At 33.9% G+C, this 23,684-nt stretch overlaps 5 protein-coding genes across 5 annotated transcripts; 3 read left to right on the forward strand and 2 right to left on the reverse strand.

Annotated features, from left to right (window-relative positions):
• Nucleotides 1–192: 192 nt before the first annotated feature.
• LOC106771229 (aluminum-activated malate transporter 4) lies at nucleotides 193–3,712 on the forward strand. The gene is made up of 6 exons (XM_014657168.2): nucleotides 193–782; nucleotides 1,233–1,373; nucleotides 1,490–1,759; nucleotides 2,178–2,314; nucleotides 2,383–2,529; nucleotides 2,916–3,712. The coding sequence occupies exons 1-6, from the start codon at nucleotides 401–403 to the stop codon at nucleotides 3,474–3,476; spliced, it is 1,638 nt and encodes a 545-aa protein (XP_014512654.1). The 5' UTR covers nucleotides 193–400; the 3' UTR covers nucleotides 3,477–3,712.
• Nucleotides 3,713–4,946: 1,234 nt separating this feature from the next.
• LOC106771582 (serine/threonine-protein phosphatase 2A 65 kDa regulatory subunit A beta isoform) lies at nucleotides 4,947–11,491 on the forward strand. The gene is made up of 13 exons (XM_014657574.2): nucleotides 4,947–5,191; nucleotides 5,753–6,166; nucleotides 6,399–6,645; nucleotides 6,780–6,892; nucleotides 7,259–7,338; nucleotides 7,872–8,013; nucleotides 8,148–8,228; nucleotides 9,148–9,252; nucleotides 9,390–9,572; nucleotides 9,662–9,754; nucleotides 10,773–10,912; nucleotides 11,008–11,074; nucleotides 11,165–11,491. Exons 2-13 carry the CDS (start codon nucleotides 5,774–5,776, stop codon nucleotides 11,282–11,284), a joined length of 1,764 nt encoding a protein of 587 aa, XP_014513060.1. The 5' UTR covers nucleotides 4,947–5,191; nucleotides 5,753–5,773; the 3' UTR covers nucleotides 11,285–11,491.
• Nucleotides 11,492–12,927: 1,436 nt separating this feature from the next.
• Nucleotides 12,928–14,604, reverse strand: LOC106771583 (probable carboxylesterase 6). Its single transcript, XM_014657575.2, has one exon. It carries the CDS (start codon nucleotides 14,368–14,370, stop codon nucleotides 13,096–13,098), a length of 1,275 nt encoding a protein of 424 aa, XP_014513061.2. The 5' UTR covers nucleotides 14,371–14,604; the 3' UTR covers nucleotides 12,928–13,095.
• A 3,157-nt stretch (nucleotides 14,605–17,761) lies between these two features.
• LOC106771586 lies at nucleotides 17,762–18,710 on the forward strand. The gene is made up of 2 exons (XM_014657578.2): nucleotides 17,762–18,302; nucleotides 18,402–18,710. Exons 1-2 carry the CDS (start codon nucleotides 17,966–17,968, stop codon nucleotides 18,452–18,454), a joined length of 390 nt encoding a protein of 129 aa, XP_014513064.1. The 5' UTR covers nucleotides 17,762–17,965; the 3' UTR covers nucleotides 18,455–18,710.
• A 123-nt stretch (nucleotides 18,711–18,833) lies between these two features.
• Nucleotides 18,834–22,370, reverse strand: LOC106771585 (transcription factor TGA2.3). Its single transcript, XM_014657576.2, has 11 exons — nucleotides 22,135–22,370; nucleotides 21,912–21,997; nucleotides 21,740–21,813; nucleotides 21,454–21,642; nucleotides 21,081–21,185; nucleotides 20,929–20,988; nucleotides 20,639–20,716; nucleotides 20,482–20,539; nucleotides 19,730–20,001; nucleotides 19,391–19,636; nucleotides 18,834–19,106 (listed from the first exon to the last, which is right to left on the reverse strand). Exons 1-11 carry the CDS (start codon nucleotides 22,203–22,205, stop codon nucleotides 18,957–18,959), a joined length of 1,389 nt encoding a protein of 462 aa, XP_014513062.1. The 5' UTR covers nucleotides 22,206–22,370; the 3' UTR covers nucleotides 18,834–18,956.
• Nucleotides 22,371–23,684: the final 1,314 nt, after the last annotated feature.

Below are 23,684 nucleotides of genomic sequence, written 5' to 3' on the forward strand. Positions count from 1 at the left end.
GAGCAAAGAAAAGAGATCAAGAGTGTCTGGCACTAACGAACAAGAAAAGAAAGAAGGAAGAGATGTTTGTAAGGAGAAAAGAAAAGAAAAGAAAAGAAGAAAATTGAATAAAAAATAAAAGAAGTGGATGTAGTAGTGATAAAGGAGGATAGAATACTAAAAATACATATTTTTTATTCAAGTAAAAAACTCTTTCTGATTTTTACTTTTTAATAAAAATGGAAGAAAATTTCAAAAGATAATTTATTTATTTTCCAAAAATAAGGTTGTCACTTGGCGGGTTCATGTGCTCTTCCTTCGCTTCGCCACACCCACAGGCAACACTCCCTTCATTCTCTCTTCCTCTGTTCCATTCAGAAATGCTCTCTGCCTCATCACCATCATCGTTTCGTCCTTCGCAATGAATAAGATCACGCATGCACAGAGATTAACCGCACCAGTGGGGTCATTCAGACACAGTTTCCTAGAGAAGAGCAAAGAGAGGCTCCTTTCCAAGAAGGACCTTATTGGTCTCCATGACGAAGTCAATGAACCCCGGGAACAACGTTCCTTCCTCGACGCCCTCTCCGATCGCGTCGTTAGCTTCCACAACAGGTCCAAAGACTTTGCCTTTAAATTGTACCAGATGGGTCGCAATGATCGACGTAAAATCGTCTTTGCGATCAAAGCTGGCTTGTCCTTAGCCATTGTCTCGCTTGTCATTTACGTTGAGGAGGAACAGTTTAGCAAGTACTCTATCTGGGCAATCCTAACTGTTGTCGTCGTTTTCGAATTCAGCATAGGTATTACATACATTCTCAATGCCACCTTTATGAGCTTTCAAAGAAAATTTTGTATGCTACATCATTCTGTTTAATTTCCACGTTTTATGTAATCAAACTTATATACTTTTTTCGAGTGTTGAAAAACACCACTACTAGATGTCACTCTTATGAAAATTGGTCGAAATTATAAACAAGTGGTAGATTTAGACTACATGACAATTTCTAGAGTTTTGAAATGAATTATTGTATGATGTGGATTGTGTTTATTGTCTCTACCAATCTCTACTTGAGGGTTGAGTTTTATTGATGGCTTCTTAAGTAAAAATTGGTTGGGACAATTATGTGAGAAATGATGGGACTATATAATACTTTTTGAAAATTTTCATTTTGGTCTTTAATTATGTTGCTTGATGAAAATCTTAACTTTTTGTTTTCCCTTTTTATTGTTGTGGTAATGTGGGAGTGTAGGTGCAACCCTGAATAAAGGTTTCAATCGGGCGTTGGGAACATTTTCTGCTGGAGTGCTTGCTCTGGGTCTTGCACAAGTATCCGTGTTCTTTGGTCGAGCTTTTGAGGAGATTTTTATTGTGGTCTCTATTTTTATTGCTGGTTGGGCGACATTCTTTTCATCTTTTTTGGTGAAAGCATTTTACTTTAGTTGATGGCAACGTTGGGATGATGATATATGTGGATGCGTAGGATGACAGTGTTGTTGTGGTGTGCAGGGTTTATTGCGAGCTATGTGAGGCTGTACCCTGCGATGAAGCAATATGAATATGGCTTTCGTGTATTCTTGTTGACATTTTGTATTGTGTTAGTGTCTGGGAGAACTGGATTGCAATTTTTCTCAACAGCTTTTTACAGATTACTTCTAATTGGAATAGGTGCCGGTGTAAGTTTGTCTGTGAATATTTGCATTTATCCCATCTGGTCTGGGGAGGATCTGCACAAATTGGTGGTGAAAAATTTCAACGGAGTTGCCGCATCTTTAGAAGGTTTTCCTCCTCTTTTCTCACTTGTCACTTGGATTCTGAAATATTAAAAGAATACAAAACATTGCACAAATATACAACATTAAAGTAGATTTTTAATTTTAGGCCTTTAAACATTATAAACTAAATTAAAAGTTACTTAAGATATTAGTTTAAAGGGAGACACCACCAGAAAAAAAACACAGAACTTTTACAAAACTCAACAGTCTATCAATAAATCACAATCTATAATTGAATGAAATTTTGAGAATTCTTTAGGCTAACTTACTAGGAACTTGTAAAGTGTAGGTTTTGCTTGGTACTTTTCAGTTTGATTACTTAATAAGGGTTTTCGGTGCTTGTTGTTTGCATTGGTTCCACATGTTTTTGGTCTGCTCTTGCTGCTGACTCTCTAGGTTGGTTCCTGTGGTGCTTTCTTTAGGTTGTGTAAATGGATACCTGCAATGCGTTGAATATGAGAGGGTACCATCCAAAATACTAGTTTATCAAGCCTCTGATGACCCTCTTTACAGGGGTTATAGAACAGCAGTGCAATCGTCAACTCAAGAGGAGTCTCTGGTATCCCTTCTTTCAAGACTTAAAAGCTAAAGAGTCAACATCTTACAAGTCCATTTTTGGTCTTGCAGGTAGATTTTGCACTATGGGAACCACCTCATGGTCCATACAAGATGTTCAACTATCCTTGGAAAAGCTACGTCAAAGTTAGTGGAGCATTGAGGCATTGTGCTTTCATGGTCATGGCAATGCATGGATGCATACTTTCAGAAATACAGGTGAAGTAATCATTTTCTTCTCCTATTTGTATTTTTTCACATCACACAATGGTTGTTTGCTTAATCTATCGTTTCTGCTTTCAGTCCTCTACAAGCACTCAGCAACATCTAAGATTACATGACCTTCACTTCCATGAAAATGGTTGCTGGCTGGTTTAGATAGTAGTTCTGCATGCCATTAATAAATTTCCCGTCTTTTTGGTACATAATTACAAATTTAAATGTATTGTGTGTTAACTATTTAAGTTTATGCACATTTAATGTTGCACATCATCAACTGATTATAAATAATTTTGAATTGATTTGGAAAGTAATTATTATAAAAATGAATAGACTTATTGTGATTATATACCAGTATACATCTATACATACTATTTATGACACAGGCGCCTCCAGAGAAGAGACTGGCTTTCTTTGAAGAACTTCAGAAGGTTGGTATTGAAGGAGCTAAAGTATTAAGAACACTAGGAAGCAAAGTGGAAAGGATGGAAAGGCTAAGCAACAGTGACATCCTCTTTGATGTTCATGATGCAGCGGAACAATTGCAGATGAAGATTGACAGATTGTCATTCCTCTTAGTCAACTATGAGAGCTGGGAAGCTGTGAGACTGCACAAGGAAAAAGAACATGAGAATTTGATGAAACGAGAGATCACTTCCCTGAATGAAATAAGAGATGATCCAAAACTTAACATAAAAATAGAACCTTCTACGCCAGGCAAGAGCTTATTGGGGCGCTCAAATTTATCTCAGTGCTCAGAAGGGACGGTACCTGAGCCAGAATCCAGCGTGTATGAAAGTGCGAGCTCCTTAACTTTGGCAACATTTGCTTCAAACTTGATCGAGTTTGTTGCGAGGCTTCAAAATCTCGTGGATGAATTTCAAGATCTTAGTGAGAAGGCTAACTTTAAAGACCCTTTTGAAGTGGAACAACCGTTGTTGAACTAGGAGGTACAGTGTCCTTGTTTATAGATTGGAGGCCATGAAAGATCTCAAACAAAGATATTTTGTTTCCCTTGTAAGAAATAACTTTGAAGTTGAAGCTGCATGCCTTTTTCTGGAAAAAGTGGGAGGATTCAAACTCAGAGTCCAATATATCTCATCTTTATGTACTCTGTATGATTTAAAAGTAACCATCTTTGATTTGTTTTGGTATGTGAATGTGTCTTTTCAAACTGCTGAAATTGTGCAATATGAGCTTCTATTTACAGAGATTAAACAAAACTTGAGCTTGAGAAAAGGTTTCAAGGACAAAATGAAGCCAAGAACACGAGCTGAAATTTAAACAAACTGTTATAATAAGGATTCCTCAAAGTGATGCATGAATTTTTCCCGTCAAGCAACTATTTTATACCTTTCATGTAAGTATGAGAACACTAAGTATAAAAGAAGATAGAATTTAACCAAAATGCCGTGCCTAATTATTTTATATTGTCATTTAGTCTTGCATAATTAAATCAACAAGTAAGAAAATGAGATATTTAATACTATTAAAAGATTAAAACAAAAGTTGTACTCTAATATAAAAAATATTTGAGTTTCCGTTGTTGTTATTTTGATAAATCTTAATACAGTACGATCAAATAATTTATAAGATAAACTTGAAATAAAAATTTGGTAACTATGTTAGAAATTAACAATGGTTATAACTTACTGAAACAAAACTAAACTTTTTTATTAAACTAAGTAAAAAATGAATTACTTATGTATGTTTTTGGTGGTGGTGATATTTCAGTTTTTTATAGTTTATTTGAGTGAAGAAGTAATAAGGATTTTTTTTTGGTGATCTTATATGTACAACACTTTCTTTCCTATTAATGATACGAAGTAGAAGCAAAATTAAGTTTTTAATCAGTAACATTTTTATACAATTGATTTATTACTCTATTTATTATCAACTATTCTTTTACTCAATTAAAATATTTTTTATTTCTTTCACAGTTATTTTTTATTTATGAAAATAACATAATTTTTGCCTTTTTACTTATTGTATTTCCGTTTTTTCTTCTATTAAATATCCAAACAAAATGCTATAATTAACATCCCTTAATTATTGCTTCCTGTTTGGTTTTGTGCCTTTTAAATTTTTCACATACATTAAAGTGTCGTCGGAAATCATTAAAAACCTGTTATACTTTTCAATAAAAATATATTTTCAAAAATTATTATATATATACATCCCTTAATATTTTTATAATAATCAAATTGTGTCCTGTTATTTTCTTTTTCTAAGTTCAACTAATGATGAGTATAACAGAATGAATATTTAATATATGGTCATGAAAAATTAGATTTTTTTTCTTCTAAAATACCACACAATATGGGAGGGAATAATATATTTTTTTGAATATCTTCGTTGCAAAAATGTAAATAAAAAAAGTGAACTTACGAACGCACCGTTTTAAAGTTAAACTCAGACGAGCATAGGTGATTCTAATGCCATTTTTGTGTGCGACCACGTTGCTTCCCTCTATGGTCTTCTTCCTCTTTCTTCAATGGTCTTAGGGTTTCCAGTGTTCATGCATAGGACCTTGCAGTGATGCTTTTTTGAGATTCTTTTTCAACTATATCCAACTATTTACTAGAAGAAGGTCGCAATTTCTCCATCTTTGCTTTTCGGTAGCTCGTGAAGTCGAAAGATATTGACACTTTCACTCCACACGGTACAATGTTTTGCTCTTCTGTCTTGATTTGCCACACTAGGTTTCTTTCTTTCTATTTTCCACTGAATATTTTGATATCGGATTTTCAATTATTTTGATTTTATGAACTTTTGACATGTTTTAGATGGCGCACTATGTCTTTTAAGTTGCAAAACCCTACGTAAATTTAGTTGAATCTTATAGCTGTGCTCGGGCGCATGCACACTAAGCATGCAATTTGAACTAGCAGTTGCTACTTGCCTGCTGTTAAACTCTTGACTTGGTTTCATATGCTTTACTTTAAATGAAGCTGAAAAAATTTGGTGAAGTAATGTGTATGGAATTACCTAATTAAGATGGAGTTCCAAGTTCAAAGTTTTTAAGTTTTAATGGTTTATACATTTAACTAAAGCTGAAGACAATTGGGTGAAATAATGTTATGGAATTAGTTAATTAAGATGGAGTTCAAGTTTTAAGTTATAATGATTTATACATTTAATTAATGCTGGCTTGTTGATGTATTAGTATTTGATGTTGGGTGCACTAATAACTGTACTTTGATTGATTTGCTGATTCTACCAGAAATATCGGGAACAAAGCAAAATGTCTATGGCGGATGAACCACTCTATCCAATAGCAGTGCTTATAGATGAGTTGAAAAATGATGACATTCAGCTGCGGTTAAACTCAATTCGCAGGCTATCAACAATTGCACGGGCACTTGGGGAGGAGCGAACCCGTCGAGAATTAATTCCCTTTTTGAGTGAAAACAACGATGATGACGATGAGGTACTTCTTGCAATGGCAGAAGAGTTGGGAGTTTTCATTCCTTATGTTGGGGGAGTGGAACATGCTAGTGTGTTGCTGCCACCGCTGGAGACACTTAGCACTGTTGAGGAGACCTGTGTAAGAGATAAAGCTGTGGAATCACTTTGTAGAATTGGATCTCAGATGAGGGAGAGTGATTTAGTTGAATATTTTATACCATTAGTGAAGGTCAGTTAATGTTTATTATATCTGACAATTTTTCATTTCACTGATGGTTTGAAGTGAATCCAATTATCGTATTAATTTTACTTTTTCTTTCATGGGAGTTTGAAAAACTTCTATCACGTGAATAACCTGATACTTAATGGGAAACTGGTTGGTTAATGGATCTGCGTTTATAACTTTTTGTTGTTGCTGAATTCACATTCTGTCCAATTCATGCTATTACTTTTTTGTTCAGAGATTAGCAGCAGGTGAATGGTTTACTGCTCGAGTCTCTGCATGTGGGCTATTTCATATTGCATACCCTAGTGCACCAGAAACAGCAAAAACAGAGTTGAGATCAATATACAGTCAGTTATGTCAGGATGACATGCCTATGGTTAGAAGGTCGGCTGCATCAAATCTTGGTAAATTTGCTGCAACTGTTGAATATGCTCATTTGAAGGCTGATGTCATGTCAATTTTTGAGGATCTAACTCAAGATGGTAAGTGAATACATATTTTTGTTTTTTTTGGTAGAAAGTGTGTCATTTCTCTAGTTCATCGACCATGAGATTTTGTTGTAGAGTCTCCTGAATTTGCTTTACTTTTTTAATTTGCTCTTGTAATCTTGGATCAGATCAAGATTCTGTTAGATTGTTGGCTGTGGAGGGCTGTGCTGCTCTAGGTAAACTATTGGAGCCACAAGATTGTGTTGCACATATTCTACCTGTTATTGTGAACTTCTCCCAGGTATGTGATAGGAAAGGGCGAAATAAAGTAAAAATTACCTTTTTTGATTTGCTAAAGTGAAAGGAAAATTGAAACAACTTTCGTTGTCTAAATGCAAATTTTGTAAGACAAAGGTAGGGATTAGTAAATTTATGGAAGTTTAAAATCATTTTCTTTTTTATCATTTCATGTTTATTTGAACATCTAAACATGGTAGAGTAAATCATAATTTAATCTTACCCTTGCTAAAGTAAATTACAAACTAAATCTATATTTCATTTTAAATCTTTCCTTTCCAACTCCCAAATGTATGCTTAGCTATTTAGTCTCTTGCATTTGTACGTCTTTACAGTGTTATTTACGTGATTTTAATTTCATTGTGGATAGGACAAGTCTTGGCGTGTGCGTTACATGGTTGCAAATCAGTTGTATGAACTTTGTGAAGCTGTAGGCCCTGAACCTACCAGGTATAAACTACTATTATTATTATTTTGGTGAATATTACATATGCCGCGAGTCTTTCTATGATTATGATGTTATGTGAACAAATTGTATTAAGACTTATGAATGCAGTTCACTAGCTGGTATTTTGGATATTCATGATAGGATCTGGATCCTCTCCCGTTCGTGATTAACAGGAGAAGTCATATTTAATAAATTTTAATTATTATTTTGTTTATTACTTAATATATACAGTTGAAATGAAAACTAACAAACCTATTATCCCACTAAAGTAGGCTCCCATATCTTTATAATTTTAATTTGTTTTTATTTCAATAGTTAGCTTTAATAATAAATGTGATAAATGGTTAGATTTATTAGGTAGGATTCTCCTATTTCTGTTAAACAGAAGAGGGTTCAAATTCATTCATGATATGATACACTAAATCATGCGATTTCTATATTGATTTTCTCTTTGTTTTACTAAGGCCAAACTCTGAATCCAAAGCAATATATTTATTTCTATTAAGATTTTGTTTTGTAACTACTGTTTGTGAAGAACGGAATTGGTACCGGCTTATGTGCGATTGCTCCGAGACAATGAGGCCGAAGTACGAATAGCAGCTGCTGGAAAAGTGACCAAATTTTGTCGGATTTTAAATCCAGATCTTTCAATTCAGCATATTCTTCCTTGTGTGAAGGTATGCGTCTCTGAAAAAGGAATTCTAACACATTTAAAAATTACAGTTTAGAGGCTTTCCTTGGTTTTGGTTGTACAATTCAGTATGCTGAATTTATATGTACATGTGTAAATTCTTGGGATTTACTTTTGCAGGAATTGTCATCAGATTCTTCACAGCATGTCCGTTCTGCTTTGGCTTCAGTGATAATGGGAATGGCACCAGTCTTAGGAAAGGTATGTAAGTATCCAATAGCAGTTTCCGTAGTTATTATGCCCTAGACAGGAATATGTACTATCCATATCATGAAGGTGAAGCCTGTTATGTGCTTGGGGCTATTCAAAGGAGTAATATTTTCTTTTATGAAAGTTTCGGTAAAACTTATTTTCCCCCGGAAATCTCTCATTTCCCCTCTCAGGAGTTCTGTTAGAAAGTTGCAAAAAAAGGGGGTGATTATTTCAAGTGAGTTGGGCCAAATGCATATTGTCATGCACAACACAGCCTAAATTGAGTTCAGGAGTGAGGACATCAGTTGAAGTTTTGGGTCATAGAATACTTGATTATGTTTTACACTTTCCACAATTGAGACTGTTCGTATAGGCCATTAATTTTAATCAATTATATAGTGAAAGAGGTCCTTTGCAGGTTTGATTGGCTTGTACAATAGTTCATGATTGAATTTTAAAGAAAGAGCCTTACTGCCAAATCTAGACTTACTGCAGTATCTGGGTATCCTAGAGTCATAAACTTCACGAGTGTTATCACTCTCTCGTCATTCTTTGTTTGTTTCTCATATTTTGCCATTGATGGAAACAGCCAATCTACTCATCCAAGTTAAAAATGATTTATAAGTTCAGTATCTAATTACAAACGTCCAAAGTAATAGCATCCTATTTAAAAAAATTCTAAAATAATTCAGGATCTAACAAATTAATCTATTTCTTGTGCTTGACTGCTTGTGTTACCTTGTGGTAACTATTATCTGCCTTTTGTCCCTCGTATAGAGGTACCTTCTGTACTCCTCTCTCCCAGAAATTTGTATCCTTCTTTTCTCTGATAAAATAATGGTCCAAAAAATCTATTTTTTGGGCTAGTCATTATTGTAATAGTTTTGATGCAAATATTAGTCTCAGTTCTACCTTGTCATTATTGCAGGAAGCAACAATTGAGCAGCTTCTTCCTATTTTCCTTTCACTTTTGAAGGATGAATTTCCTGATGTCCGCCTGAATATTATCAGCAAGCTTGATCAAGTGAATCAGGTTGTTATAATTTATTTCAGTTACTTTTTCATTTTCAGAATACTCTATATTTCTTTGGCAACCTTTTTCTCTTATGTCTGCAGCTATCTTTAATTCTAGAATGCAAATACATTTTGATCAATCTTTTATTCTTGCAGGTTATCGGAATTGATCTGTTATCCCAATCTTTATTACCAGCCATTGTTGAGCTTGCTGAGGATAGGCATTGGAGGGTCCGGCTTGCAATTATAGAATATATACCCTTATTGGCAAGTCAGTTGGGGGTTGGGTTTTTTGATGACAAGCTTGGTGCTCTTTGCATGCAATGGTTGCAGGATAAGGTTTGTGCTATCCATTTCCTTGCCGGTGTGTGCTTTTTGGGAATAACATTGCATGTGACTACTTTCATTAACCGCCTTCGTTATTGTAGGTTCATTCAATTCGTGAAGCAGCTGCTAACAACTTGAAACGCCTTGCTGAGGAATTTGGTCCTGAGTGGGCAATGCAGCACATAATACCTCAGGTTCATCTATCATTTGTTAATGGCATGAGACACCTATATATATATATATATACGTGTCAAAATATTAATTTTTCTATGTGTATGTGTGCATGTCTTTATGTTCATTCTGGCAGTAGTTGACTTCTATACCTTTTTTAGTTTGATTTGGTTTCATTTTTTTTTCTTTAAAAAAATAAATTTTAGAAAATACTGCAACAATATCATTAGAAATGGATACCTTGCTTGTCTTCAATTGGATTCCTGGAATACAAAACTTGCTCATGTGTCATCGGAAGTGGACTTGGGGACAGGGTGCAAAATCTTCCACTATTAGGTTGAGCTCAAATAAGCCTGCGATCATCTTGGTTTGTTTCACTTTAAGCACAGCATTTTATTTTCCAAAATACTGAAATAATAGGAATCATCTGTCATTGATTAAAGATGATGTAAGAAAAGGTCATCAGTCATGAACTTCATTACAAACTCACCTCTGGATTTATCTAAAATTAGGAAAAAACAGTTTATCTATAAATTGTTTGTTTGGCCTCTACAGATGGTGAAGTCCTGATATTAGTCCAAACCAAATATTACTAAACTGCAGTTCAATAATGCATGGATCTGTGCATGTTTCTGAGCTCTAATGATATCACACCTTGATTATAGATATGACGAAAATAGGGCTTATAAAGGCATGGACAATCCTCACCTTTTTTGAGTTAGACCAAGCTCAAATTTAAGATCTTCGTAGATGATTATCATCTTGTAATCTGATGTAACCAGATATATTGAAGTTCTGTTGAACAATCAATATACTTGGGTTGTTTTGTTGTTTTCCCTGTTTAGGCACTGTCTCTCCTGAGTTTTGTCCAGCAGCCCTTTTCGAGTTTTCACTGTAAGGTTGTCGTCTGGGCTTTTTTTAGGTTCCTACCTATTCCGGGTCTGAAGAAAGTTTTCATTGAAATGTTTGTTTTCAATATGGTATTACCTTCTCTGTTTTCCTAAATGCAACTTCGGTATCAATATGGAATGTTTGGAACAGGTTTTGGAGATGAGCAGCAATCCACACTATTTGTATCGGATGACTATTCTTCGTGCTATCTCTCTGCTTGCTCCTGTAATGGGGCCTGAAATCACATGTTCAAAGTTGTTACCGGTGGTTGTTGCTGCTTCAAAAGACCGGTATTTTTTACCTTTTGAATGCTGGGTACATACCATAGTGGACGAGTCAATACAGTTGTTCTGATTCATATTTACTTCCATTTTCTCCCTTATAGAGTGCCCAACATAAAGTTCAATGTGGCAAAAGTATTAGAGTCCATATTCCCCATCGTTGATCAGTCTGTAAGTATCATACTTGTGTTTTCCATTCTCTGTTCATCTTTGCTTGATTGTTTGTCTTCAACTCTTACTGCGAACATCCTTGCCATTCAGGTGGTCGAGAAGACTATCCGTCCATGCCTGGTTGAGCTCAGTGAGGATCCTGATGTTGATGTGCGATTTTTCTCCAACCAAGCACTACAGGCAATTGATCATGTCATGATGTCTAGCTAGGCAGGAATGGTTCAACACGCATTTAGGTTGAAAACGTCAAGAAGAGATGTAATATTTCCAACTATCACAAGTAACACTGCATAGTTATGTTTAGCGCTTTTCAGTCATAGTTGAATGGGTTATCTATCTGAGTAACTAGTGATTGACAATTGATGTGATTTAGTTTCCATTATATGCTAATTTCTATATATTTTTGTGTTTTTTTTTTCTTGGTTGTATTATTCATAGATTCTTTGTTGTTGTCCCTTGTTGTAATTCTGGGAAATGAATTGCATTTTTTCAAACATTATCGAAGCACACCATCATCAGGGGCCTGCATAGCTCCTGAGCCTTCTTTCTTCTCTTGGCTTTTTTATTTTAATCAGGGCACTTGCACCCATATGGGTATGAATTCTTTTTATTTGCTTCATCGTACTCGTACTGTTTTAAACATTTAATCGCTGTGTTTGTTTAATCAAGTGAAAAATCAAAAGGACTTCAGATATTTTAAATATTTTGTCGAAAGAAATTAAAATGAAAAGAGAATGTTATCAGACTATAAACAGGTAAACCACAAAGACTGAGCCCAATTTACCAAAAAGGAAGATCTGTTCCAAAAATTAGAAGATTTTTAATTTCCTATAAAAAATTATTCAAACAATATATTTTTGACGTAAAATATTTCAAAATTTACAAAAATAAATTTGTCGGTAAAAATTCACGGTTGAATCAGAATGTTCATGATTTACAATAAACCATCAATTTAGCTTGTCTGAAGTGAGAAAGTGTAGCTTAAGTGATCATGAAATGTTGCCACACATCACGGGAATTCACATGGGAAGTTATCACAATTCTCATGTTTCTTTAACCCATCATTATTAACAAGTTTTAGATTAGGGGGCATGGGGCTATGGATCTGTCTTATCAAATATGACAACATGATTTTAATTTTTTGTGTTTATATATTGATAAATGCTAGTAACTAATTAAAGTTCATTATTTATATTGACAAAAATTAAAAAGATTAAAATTATTACAGATTTAAAAATAGCACAAAATGTTGGAAACTAAAACTTATACCTGCTTTGAATAAATTTCAATTAAGGATTTCTGTCTTTGATTAGATACTGGGTAACAGATACAGTTGTAAGACTAACTTTTAATGCAAGATGTGAAAATAAACAAAGGGCAATTTCCCAATAATATTCTTGAATTTAAATTCAAGTAAAATTAGTTTGATTTATAGTTCACTTTCGGTGCATTAAACATTAATTTTCTATTGTCCATTAGCAAGTGTAGTTAAGCTCTCGTAGTATGACATCCCATTGAATTTTTTCACCAGACGCAGTTATACATGGATATTTTGAAGGAAAATCTCTGCATAAATAGTGTATCCATTTCGGAAAATATTTTGTTACACTTGAAAACTCATTTTTAAGAGTATTTTGAGTGTGTGCAAATATCATTTAGGTATCAATATTACCCATCCATTTCTCTTCTAAAATTAAAGTTAAGTAACTTGAGTTTTCCAACTTACCTCAAATAACAGTGAGATTAACAATCTCATCATAGATAATTGTTTCAATTAAAATTTTAAATCAATCATCTTAAAATAAAAAGAAAACTATACCAATAATTCATAATAAAAGTTATTTAGTCACATTTTTCTTCAAATTAAATCGAGGACAACTGTGTATATACAATATCATTCATTACCTCTGAGAAATGATTCCATTATATATAGTACAGTTGTTGAAGATTTAGAAATTTACAATAGGCAGTTTGATTTGCAGAAGAGTGAATTAATTTTATATACACAGTGAAACAGAGAATCAGAGAGCCATGAAGGATTTAACACGAGCCATCATTTCCATGGTTCTGTTCTTGGATATCTGAGACTTACTCAAAATCTGAAACGCATGTCCAACACCTCTGAACAGCTCAAACTCAACCCTTTTCCCTGCTCTCACCAAAGTATCACAAAACTCCAAGTTCCTATCTTTCAATATATCAATCTCCGAGATGCACACCAAGGTACGCAAGACCTTCAACTGCTCCAACTTCACTTTCACCAAAGGGTTGCACCACGGATGGTCACGGTTCGCACCACAGGGTAACGCCAAGCGCCAATAAGTGTCAGATGCTGCCAAGTTCAAAGCAGAACCCGATGATTGAGCCATGCATTTCTCAGAACCTGTTCTCACTTCCCCACCGAAAAAGGGTTGTATCAAAATAAGACCTTTCAGACTCAAAGGCCTTAAAGCAGCACCATCACATGCAGCTACCCTTGTGGCAACGTTGTAGGCTATGTTAGCACCAGCACTGTCCCCGCCCAAGAAGACACTGGAGAAGTTACACTTTGTAGTCCACCATTCACTGTTACTACCACTACCCATGTTGTGTTGTTCATATAGCATTTGTTGCTTCACCCACATTAGGGCCCTTAATCCGTCGTCATAGGGTGCTGGAAGAGGGTTTTCTGGGGCCAATCGATAGTTCACTGACATAATCACACACCCCACTTTGGCAGATAGCCTTGCAAGGAAATCATGGTAGCAACTCCATGCTGCTGACCCAACACAAAAGCCTCCACCGTGGAAATAAACAAGCAATGGCAACTCGTGTTGGCAAATTGGAACGTAAAAACGTGCCCATGTGTTCGTGGCACTGTCAATGACCATGTCTCCAGATGTCACATTTAGCTCTGGACTCATAGTACTAGCAGTGACACATGGAAGAACTTGTGGTCGTTCCACGTATCCATCTTTGTGAACTCTAATAAGCCCTGATATTTCCTCAACTACACAACCATGAGGTAGATGATGGTCTTTGGGAACATTGTATTGTGGGCTAAGGTATACGTTTGAGGTAAGAGTAGCCATTATTTTTCTTGGGATGTAAGAAGAGGCTGAAAGAAAAGAAGGAAAGAAAGAAAGCAAGGAATGAATAGATTTTCGGTGACTGGTTTTACACTTTGCAACCTCATGCCATTCTTTGCTTATATATATATATAAAAAAATGAGTGGAACTGAAAAGGTGAAAAAGGCACTGTAAGGAGTGGAGAAAGGATGAATGAATGTTTTCATGGCAGGTGGAATTGGACACATGTCTCCACGTGAATTCACATGTGGAGGGTCAGCCAAATCTTCAATGCGCCTCCTATTTTCACTGCCTAATTGGGAAGCATCAACCTAAAAAGACACACCTTCACATTAACAAGTTCTAGGAAAGTGGCTGATTGGTGCGTGTCAGAGTTTGCAAATAGACCAATCCACTTTTCAAAATGCAGTGGAGGCTCTCACTTTAAACTTTTAACTCCAATTAAACTCACTAAACATTCTTTTTATGTTTGATTTGCTTCAGGCTTACTTAAAAAATCTGTTAAAAGATTGAGAAAAGTTTTTCCTACCGACATTAGGTAAGTGAACAATCCATTTTGTCAGTTTTAGTGCACACATTACTGTTAAATTACCCAATCAGCAGCTAATTAAACAGAATCAGAACGTCTAAATAGGATGTGCCATGATTACGCCTCAGACGCTGATGTTTGACTTTTGATCCTTTTTTTTGGTTGTTAGATGCAGGGTTCATTCTCACAGTACTTCAGCCATGTTCATGTAACTATGCATATGCCATATTCTTTTAACAGCTCTTATTACCTTTACCATGGGAAATAACAAAAGTTTTTCAAAACATGTTTCTTTAACTCACCCTTACATTCCATTAACAAGAGGTGATGGGAAATCTCTTGTTCCTTCTAAACATACAAAGTTTAAGTATGCATAAGAAGAGGAAAGAAATGTCAAAATTGAAACTGTTTATGCTTCTGTTGAGGAATCACTTATGAGCATGTAGGGCAAGGAGGAAGAAATAAGTAGCATGACATTGTTGACATTTCAAAGAAACAAGTGAGCTTAGTGGCATGCAAACATTAGGGGCTAACTTTAGGTTGCCTCCCATTAACACAATTTCAGGAGCAATAAGGAGACATCACACATTATAAGAAGTTGAATTAATATAACTTATTCTAGATATTTCATAGAGTGATCATTGAAGTTAGTTTGTGGTGATGAGTTAGGGTTACCCATTTTCAGGATATCCATTGAACTTGCTCCTCGGTGAACCTTCAATATCCTAGGGACTTCAATAAGTCAGACCTTATTGCCAGTCTTTTTCTTTTCATTTTATCTTCAAAAAAGAAACATTATTCTTCCTTGTCCATGAATCATGCTAACCTTTTTAGTTACATACATGCATCTTCTTCTTCACTTTTCTTATTTTCAAGAACGGAATGATACTATTTTAGAGTTCAAAATTTGAAAATGAAACTCCAATTTTGAAGGACTATATAAAAACCCAGAGGGAGACGTAAGAGTTGTATGTAACACATATATACTTCAGAAATAATGTGCTTTGTCAACAATTTAAATATTTGTCTTCTTATATTGACTTTCTTTTGCTTGTGAGTATTACAATAATGGTTTAAAATTAATAAAATTGTCAACCAGAATTATTATTGTGTAAGATACAATGCGGGTGTCGGATCATTACTAGCCAATACAAAAAGTGTTAGAGTGTGACAAGTGTTCCAATTAGTTCATTGAGATAAGTACTTATAATATACTTAAAAATAAACAAAAAAGCAAAGAAAATACTTAGAGATATGTGAACAAGGTCACGATTACTCAATTCGACACGTAAATTTTTGAGCAATTTTATATGTGAGTAGGATCTATTTTGTTAAAAGTAACATGGAAATTCATAGATTTTATATCAAACGGGAACATGAAAGTAACTTTTTGCTTCCAATAGAGTGGAGTAGGGTGAGACATCAGAATGAGTAACTCTAAAGTGAAACATCCAAACACCTTCAAAAGTACAGTATAGGGATATTAAAGGATGAAGTGATTTTAATGATAGGTCTATCATTAATAGAGTTCTAGTATTAACTTCTTAGTTTGAGATGACTCATACTATATTAATTTTAAGAAATTTATATCATTAATACTGGACCAGATATAAACATTTTCTGTGTTGATAATAATTTGAATTGAAACAAAGATGCTTACTATAACAACTGTAATTATAATTACCATTGTAAGAACTTTTTTATTGTTCGGTTACAATTATATTCAGGTGTGTAAAATCTTTGGAATGAAATTTGTCAAAATAAATAAGAATTATCTCAGACCTTCAAATTTATTGAAATGTAATTTTACCTGAAGCTGGAATTCCTGGATTATAGTTTTTTTTAGAAATTGGTGTCATCAAAGCCCAACAAAAAAGACACTACAAGATGGCCCACGGATAAAATAACAATAATGGCAATACATTTTTTCAGAAAAGATATTTCAGTTCCAATAATTTGATCATGTATGTTAGTTTCAAACACTGTATCTGTCCATAAAAACAAAGACTGTCCCTTCAAAAGCAATAGAAATGATAAATGCAACTCAGGTATAGTAAAAGTTGAAATGGAGAGATATGAACATTGATTAGTAATTTATAAATTCATTCACTATTTTATATAGAAAAATGTGAAGTATGAGAAATGGGAAACAAAACAATTTATTATGGTTAATACATTAGGCTTGATATGAAAAAAATGTTAGATAAATAATCTAAGTGAGAAAAAAAATAATGTATATTCTATTCATAATGAAAATAATTTATTGTTATTAGATTTTATTTAAAATCAAGTATCAGATTAATTTTAAATTAAAGAATATATATATATATATATATATACACACTATAGACTTAATCCCTTCCTTTTAGAAAAAAGAAAAAAAGAAAAAAACTTAAAAGACAAATGTAAATGCTACAAATTGCTTTTCAAATGCCACAAACTATACAAAAAAAAAAGTGGACAAGTATAAGGTAAATATAATAAAATAAAACATCTCCTGTACTTATAAAATACTATTAATTTTTTTATTTTTTTTCCATCATAAAATATTTAAATAAGAAAAATGAGTTATTTGTGAGAGCAATTTCAAGCCAATCCATATCACAACTAAATTATGGGTGTAGAGAGTAGTATCTTATACAGAATATGTGTCACATTCATAGGTCCCTTGGTGTTGAGAATGTGTTCATCACAATATATGCAGAGTCGTATAGATTGGATAAAAGTTTAGTTTATTTGTTAATAATGTAATGAGAATTTCAGCTATCCAAATATCAGCATATAAGATAGCCATTTTTTAAAGGTAGTTATAAGAAGTGAAGCAACACCAATAAGATACTCTAATTTAACTTCTACCAAATGCTTGAATCACAAACAATTCCAGGTTATGAAAGTTACATGGCACAATTTGATATTTTAATTTTTTTATGGTAAGGTAACCCAAACCATAAGCATGCTTGATGTTGATGTTTGGTGATGAATAACGACCATTTATGTCGCTACAAATTAACTGACAAATGTCTTGTGTTGTGTGTTCTGATCCATTTGGTTTGGCTTATAGATTTAATGATTGCATCATATGATTTAAAGCAGCTGACATTTGCTAACGTACGAAATGGACATATTCTTCCAACTTGGACACTAACGGATATCAGATTTACCCACGCCTATTTTCACAACACTGACTTCAAACTAATCTCTGTTCTATCTTGTTCATCCATCTATATACATAAACCTCAACACGCCCTTTATTTTCACCTCCCAAATCGTCATCTTCAGCAACATAAGCCCACATGGAGATGAATTCAGATCCTAGTGTTATGTCTGAGGCAGAATATGAAGAGGATACTTTCTATGCAGAGATTAGGAGACAGATTCTGCTATTGACATCTGAAGATAACGAAGATTTACTACAAACAAGAACTTTCAATCCCATTAATGTTACTGATGGTGGTTCAGCCAGGTCAGATTTCAGATTTAGCTGGGCATCTCCACCTCCAAGCAATTTTTGTTTGTGGGAAAGACATGGTTCTGGTTCACCACCCCTTTGGCTTATGAACTTGTGGAAGAATGGTAAGGGTACTGGGGTGTTCATTCCCCAAGTTGCATCCAGAAAAATCCATACACCAGGTAGAGTTTTTTATATCTGCATGACTACTTTAAATATGATGAAATTGTTTAAAGGAAAGATTAATATTTTAATAGTGTTACATTGTTGATTCTTGGCAGGAAAAATGAATAGCAGGAAAAAGGTATATAGACCAGTGGATAACAAGAATTGAAGAATCTTAGACAAATTGGTACTAAATTGAAGTTGAATATCCTTTCTCGATCATTATATATATATATATATATATATATATATATATATATATGTGTGTGTGTGTGGGTGTAGCATAGGATACAATTATGATGTTGCATTAGTGGAAGAATTACACAACATAAAGGGTGTAAAGTTTGTACAACTATTGTTCATTTATGTACAGATCTTAGTTATTACAGGGGAGTAAAACAATTTATGTAAATTGTTTAATGTAATTTTCTGTTCTATTCTATTAAAAAAAACATCATATTGTTGGCATTTTAATGTTGAGCTTTCTCTTTCCATATAAAAGGATGCAAAGGTGACACCTATCTGTTTTCAAGAGTAGTGTAAGCATAACACAGAAAAATATTTCCTTGAATGTCAATAATATACAAATTTGTCAATAGCTAAAAAGTTGTAGGAATCAAGGTGCAATAATTAGCATGTTTCAGATAACATTAGTTCTGAATGTGTGACACCTAGTACTCTCTAGGGCACGCTAACCATAGAGAATTCAGAGCTCTAAGTCGTGAAACGTAATCATTTATGACAAGTAGTGCCCGCGCAGCTTGGAAGGTGGTCAGAATTCGTCTCATCTGTTGTAGAGTTTGTTGCCTCAAGAGATCAGCCTGAAAAAGGAAACATCTATACTCTCTGAATACATTTCCATCAAATTTTCAAGGGTTGTGTTCATAGTGAGAATTGGTGAATACATTTCTATCAAATTTTCAAGGGTTGTGTTCATATTGAGAATTGGCAAAGTAACCGCACATAGAAACTAAACTCATAAGCATAATGTGGAATTTTACTATTGAAAGTGAGAACTTAAACTACAAATAAAGATTATCATGTTGCAATAAGTTCTAAATTTTAGTATTAGAGATGCTGTGACTAAGATTAGTGAGGTTATTACCTGATGAAGGAAACTCTCAAGTGTGGCAAGCTTGCCCAATGCAATTGCCATTTGACCCATGTACTCAGCAACATTTCCAGAAGCTGAGGATCCCTGTGAGGAGGATGAAAGTGTATCTGAAAGAGACTGCTGCAATGCTTCCATGCCTTGTGATAATGCATCCTCAGCCTGCTGGGAAGACTGTTGCAGATTGTAAATGCCCATCAACTGCTCTTCCGTTAATGGCTCAAGCTGGTTTCTAACTATCTGATTATCCAAAGAAATGTGCCTACCAGTCATCAACAACAGAACAGAATATTATATGGACACCAAATTTCAGTATCTGAAATAATCAATCACCTTGAGAAGTTCAGAAGAACGAAATCCACCAAGCCATATGAAGCATCTTTCTGCAGGAGTCTTCCACATCCCAGAAAGTATGTGAAATACATCAGCCTTTGCCCCTATGCTCTTCAACCTGAATAATTCATCGTAGTGTGCCATGACTCCATCAACAAGAACATGCAGTTCATTATCACCCATTCGAGAATTTGTAGCTGATCTTAGATCATTGATCAGCCTTTGATGCTCATCCACCCATCGGGCATAGTCCATGTCAAATGCTAAAGCTCCTTAAGGATAAAAATAATCATCACAAAATCAAATTCAACTGCCTAATTTGTAAGAATAGTCACTCATGAAATTACAATTTATATTACAAACCTAAGCCAAGTCAAATACTTACAATTCAATATGTATGGATGAAATTACAAATAGCAATAACTAGTCCTTTTTTCTTACCCAGCCATTATCATTTTTAAGCATCAAAGAAAATTAGGCAAGCAGATGATTGATGTTATCACCTACATTGAGGCTTCAATTCTACCAATATTATTACAATTTCAATGTTAAATTTATCCTTCCAATTACTGTATACAGGTTGTATCTATAAAATCAACTATTTTAGCTTCTTTCTTAGCCATGGATGAAGCTTCAAACAATAATCATTGTCATATATAAACAGTGCCGTAGTTTTGAGTTTGAAAACATTTACTCAATAGTCAATTACCAATGTTCTGCCACTACAAATGAATAATAATCTTTTATATTACCATTTCCAACAACTGAATGTCCTCGATCAGCGGTGATTCCATTGGCAATAAGAACACCCTGGATAACGTAGCAACCCATATAAAAAAGCAATTAAGATAACAGAAAATTTGTGTTATGGATGCAAATTATCTACCAGAAACCTTTAATATCTTACACCTGCTGCCGTGCCCGTTGAAGCTCTTGTTCTAATTGTGCAAGCCTGACTCGACTGTTCTCCAACTGTTGCACATATGCCTGTTCATGATCATACCATATATACCAATCAAATATATTCCATTAACACGATTCTTAGAATTATCTGAAAAATGAACTTGTTAATTCACTCCCAGTGATTGTTACACATTCAGGGAGAAACAAAAACTAGCAACATTGAAACTATCTTATATAATGAAACTCAGCAATAAACTGCTCACGATTAGGATAAACTTCTTCCTTGAGCAATTTACCTTTTTCCTCAGCCGACTCTTCCTAGCTGCCTCACGATTCTGAGCTAGCCTACGCACGGTCTAAAGGAAGGCATTCACAAAAATAAAGCTATCAGCAACGAAACAGGAAATGCTAAACAAAGGATTTGGTAGCAAAACAAGCATCAAACAACCTTCTGGTCTTCAGGTTTAACCTTTGTCTTACTTTGATCCTGGGAGTCCACAACTACAAGTGCCCCGTCCCCAACTCCATTGCCCCAAGACACGGTAGAGAAACACTGAACAAAAAATACATTAAAATCGGCAATTCACATACGTCTTCATCTTTTTGGACAAAACATTTATACTGATAGAGATGCAAAATATCCAACTGATGTTATACTTTTTAGTAGTCAAGTTGATTAAGTAGGTGTGACAAAGAGACAGAAAGTAGAAGAAAAAGAAAAAGAAAAAGTCAGTGACAAAAACCCATTTAAGCCTTTACAATGACTTCCCATTTCAAATACATAACAGTAACAGCAAGTAAATAAATTTTCGGAAACCCACTTGGTTTTTATCATCGGTGTCGATGTCTGTGCAAGTATCTTCAGTGTGTTGGCTATCATCTGCCCATTTCTCAACATACTGGTTCCCCATGGGCATGGTGGCGCTACTGTTTCCTCTCTGATACATGTGTTGAGACTCTGTCTCAACACACCCTACAACCGTCGAAGCAAACTCTGCACCTCCAAGGTTCTACAAAAACATTTTCATCCAAACCCAAAATAGACAAGGCACGCGTGAACAAAACATGTCTAACTATAGAGGAAAACAAGAGAGAAAGAACCAGTACCGTGTTGAATGCCCCACACTGCAAGTTGCTTGCAACAACAGCCATATTGTTCGACTTCGCACCAAACACAGAATCTGGATATATAATATAGTTAAAAATTAAAATTCCTACCCGAGAAGGAACCATTGTGTGTGTTTATATATTGGTGAAGACATCGAAAGAGAGTATTAACTTGAGCTTAAATCAACAGCATCGTGCAGCCGAAAAGAATGCTGAAGATCAGAGAAGCGCGTGGGATTTGGGTTGGCGTCATTTCCCCTGTTACAGAACAGAGAAAAACAGAGAAACTCTGTTTTACAAAACTGTATATTTGTAATACCAAAAGAAAAATAAATCAACACAAGCACTTGTTGCTGCATGTGAATGGTTCTTGCAGATTGTAGTATGCAATTTACCGGTGAATGAAGGAAGAGTGGGAATAGAGTGGCGAGGTTGATTCTGATTCGGTTGGGTTGAAGCTTTGCATTGTTTCTAAGCTAAGTGATTAGGAAAGAAAGCATGAATGATGGCGATGATGGGTTTTGTTGTTAAACAAGTGGAAGCAGAAGAGAATATGGAAATGCAGTTCGAAGCATAAAGTGTTGGAGGAAGCTTTAAGAAGAGTGTAATGTAGTAGTGTTGCATCAGCACCCCCACATTTCAAAGCTTCAACCTTTTTGTTTCACTGATTTTATTCATACACATTTCTAAAATAATATCTGCTTTAGTGTATTATTTTTATTACAAAGTTAATTCTTTTCTTGTGTTTTTTTAATAAGTCCATATTATAAGAATTTTTAAATGATAATCATATTAGCATGGTCTAAATTTACTAATAAATAGCATAAGTAAGCTATAAATATAAATAGTATATTAATGGTATTGTGTGATAGTAGAAAAAAAATTGAAGATTAAGATAAATAATCGTGGAGTATCCCAGTGCTTTAAAAGTCTTTAAATTAACTCTTGTCACAATTCTCTATTATAAATTAATTACTTCATATGCAAACTTGATAAGCAATAATCAACATTTTTCATAGTTTCAAAATTAATTATTTATAGTCTACTCCTTGAATTGTTGTCTTCTATAAATCTCTCAGAAAAAACTTTATAAAGGTTATTTCTCCATCAAACCATTTTTTTTTTTCAAATTCAATCTTAATTCCGAATCATAGCAACATTTAAATTAGTTTTGATATTTATGTTAAATACATTCATTGTAAAAAAATTAAGGACCAATTTTGCTAGAATGAGGGTAACATTATCAAATTAAATTTTGATATAAAAAGTAGTTTTAAAAAATTATATTTTATTTATATGATGGCATGAAAATATTTTTTTTTTTTTTACGATTATATATGTATTTAACATAATGTCAACAAATTTTCGCCGTTTATTACAATTATGTCCAAAACCTAATGTTATAATTAGATACTTAGATTATTGTACCCACCAAAGACAGAATTAAAAATAATAAACTAAGCATACATAATAAAGACGAAAAATAGTAGGGAAATTTCACATTAAAATTAAAAAATATATATATTACTGTAATTTGAAAAATAAAAAGAAAATTCCAGCGATTAAATAAAATGAAGTGATGTTACATGTTTCATAAAATAAATTTGTATGACCCTTTTTACAATATACAATATTATTCTTTATCTAGTCCTCTCATAGTATACTTTTCTCTTGTCTTTTTCCTTGTTATTACTTCTTCCAAGGTATCTATAGAATTTGTCTTTAGTGATCGTGGTTTCATACTACAGCAGAGAAAGTCTATTGTTATCGTCATTATTTCTTTTCCTAACTTTCATATATTTTTCTTTCAATCAAATAAATAAATAAAATTGAAAATTGGGAACATTGATTAAAACAGTGGTTAATATATCAAATATAGATTTTGAAAATTAAATCCAGCAAAAGGAGTTAAGGAGGAAAAAAAAAGTGAAATTTTATAGAGCTG

This window comes from Vigna radiata, chromosome 8, assembly GCF_000741045.1.
Source record: "Vigna radiata var. radiata cultivar VC1973A chromosome 8, Vradiata_ver6, whole genome shotgun sequence".
Classification (NCBI taxonomy): Eukaryota; Viridiplantae; Streptophyta; class Magnoliopsida; order Fabales; family Fabaceae; genus Vigna; species Vigna radiata.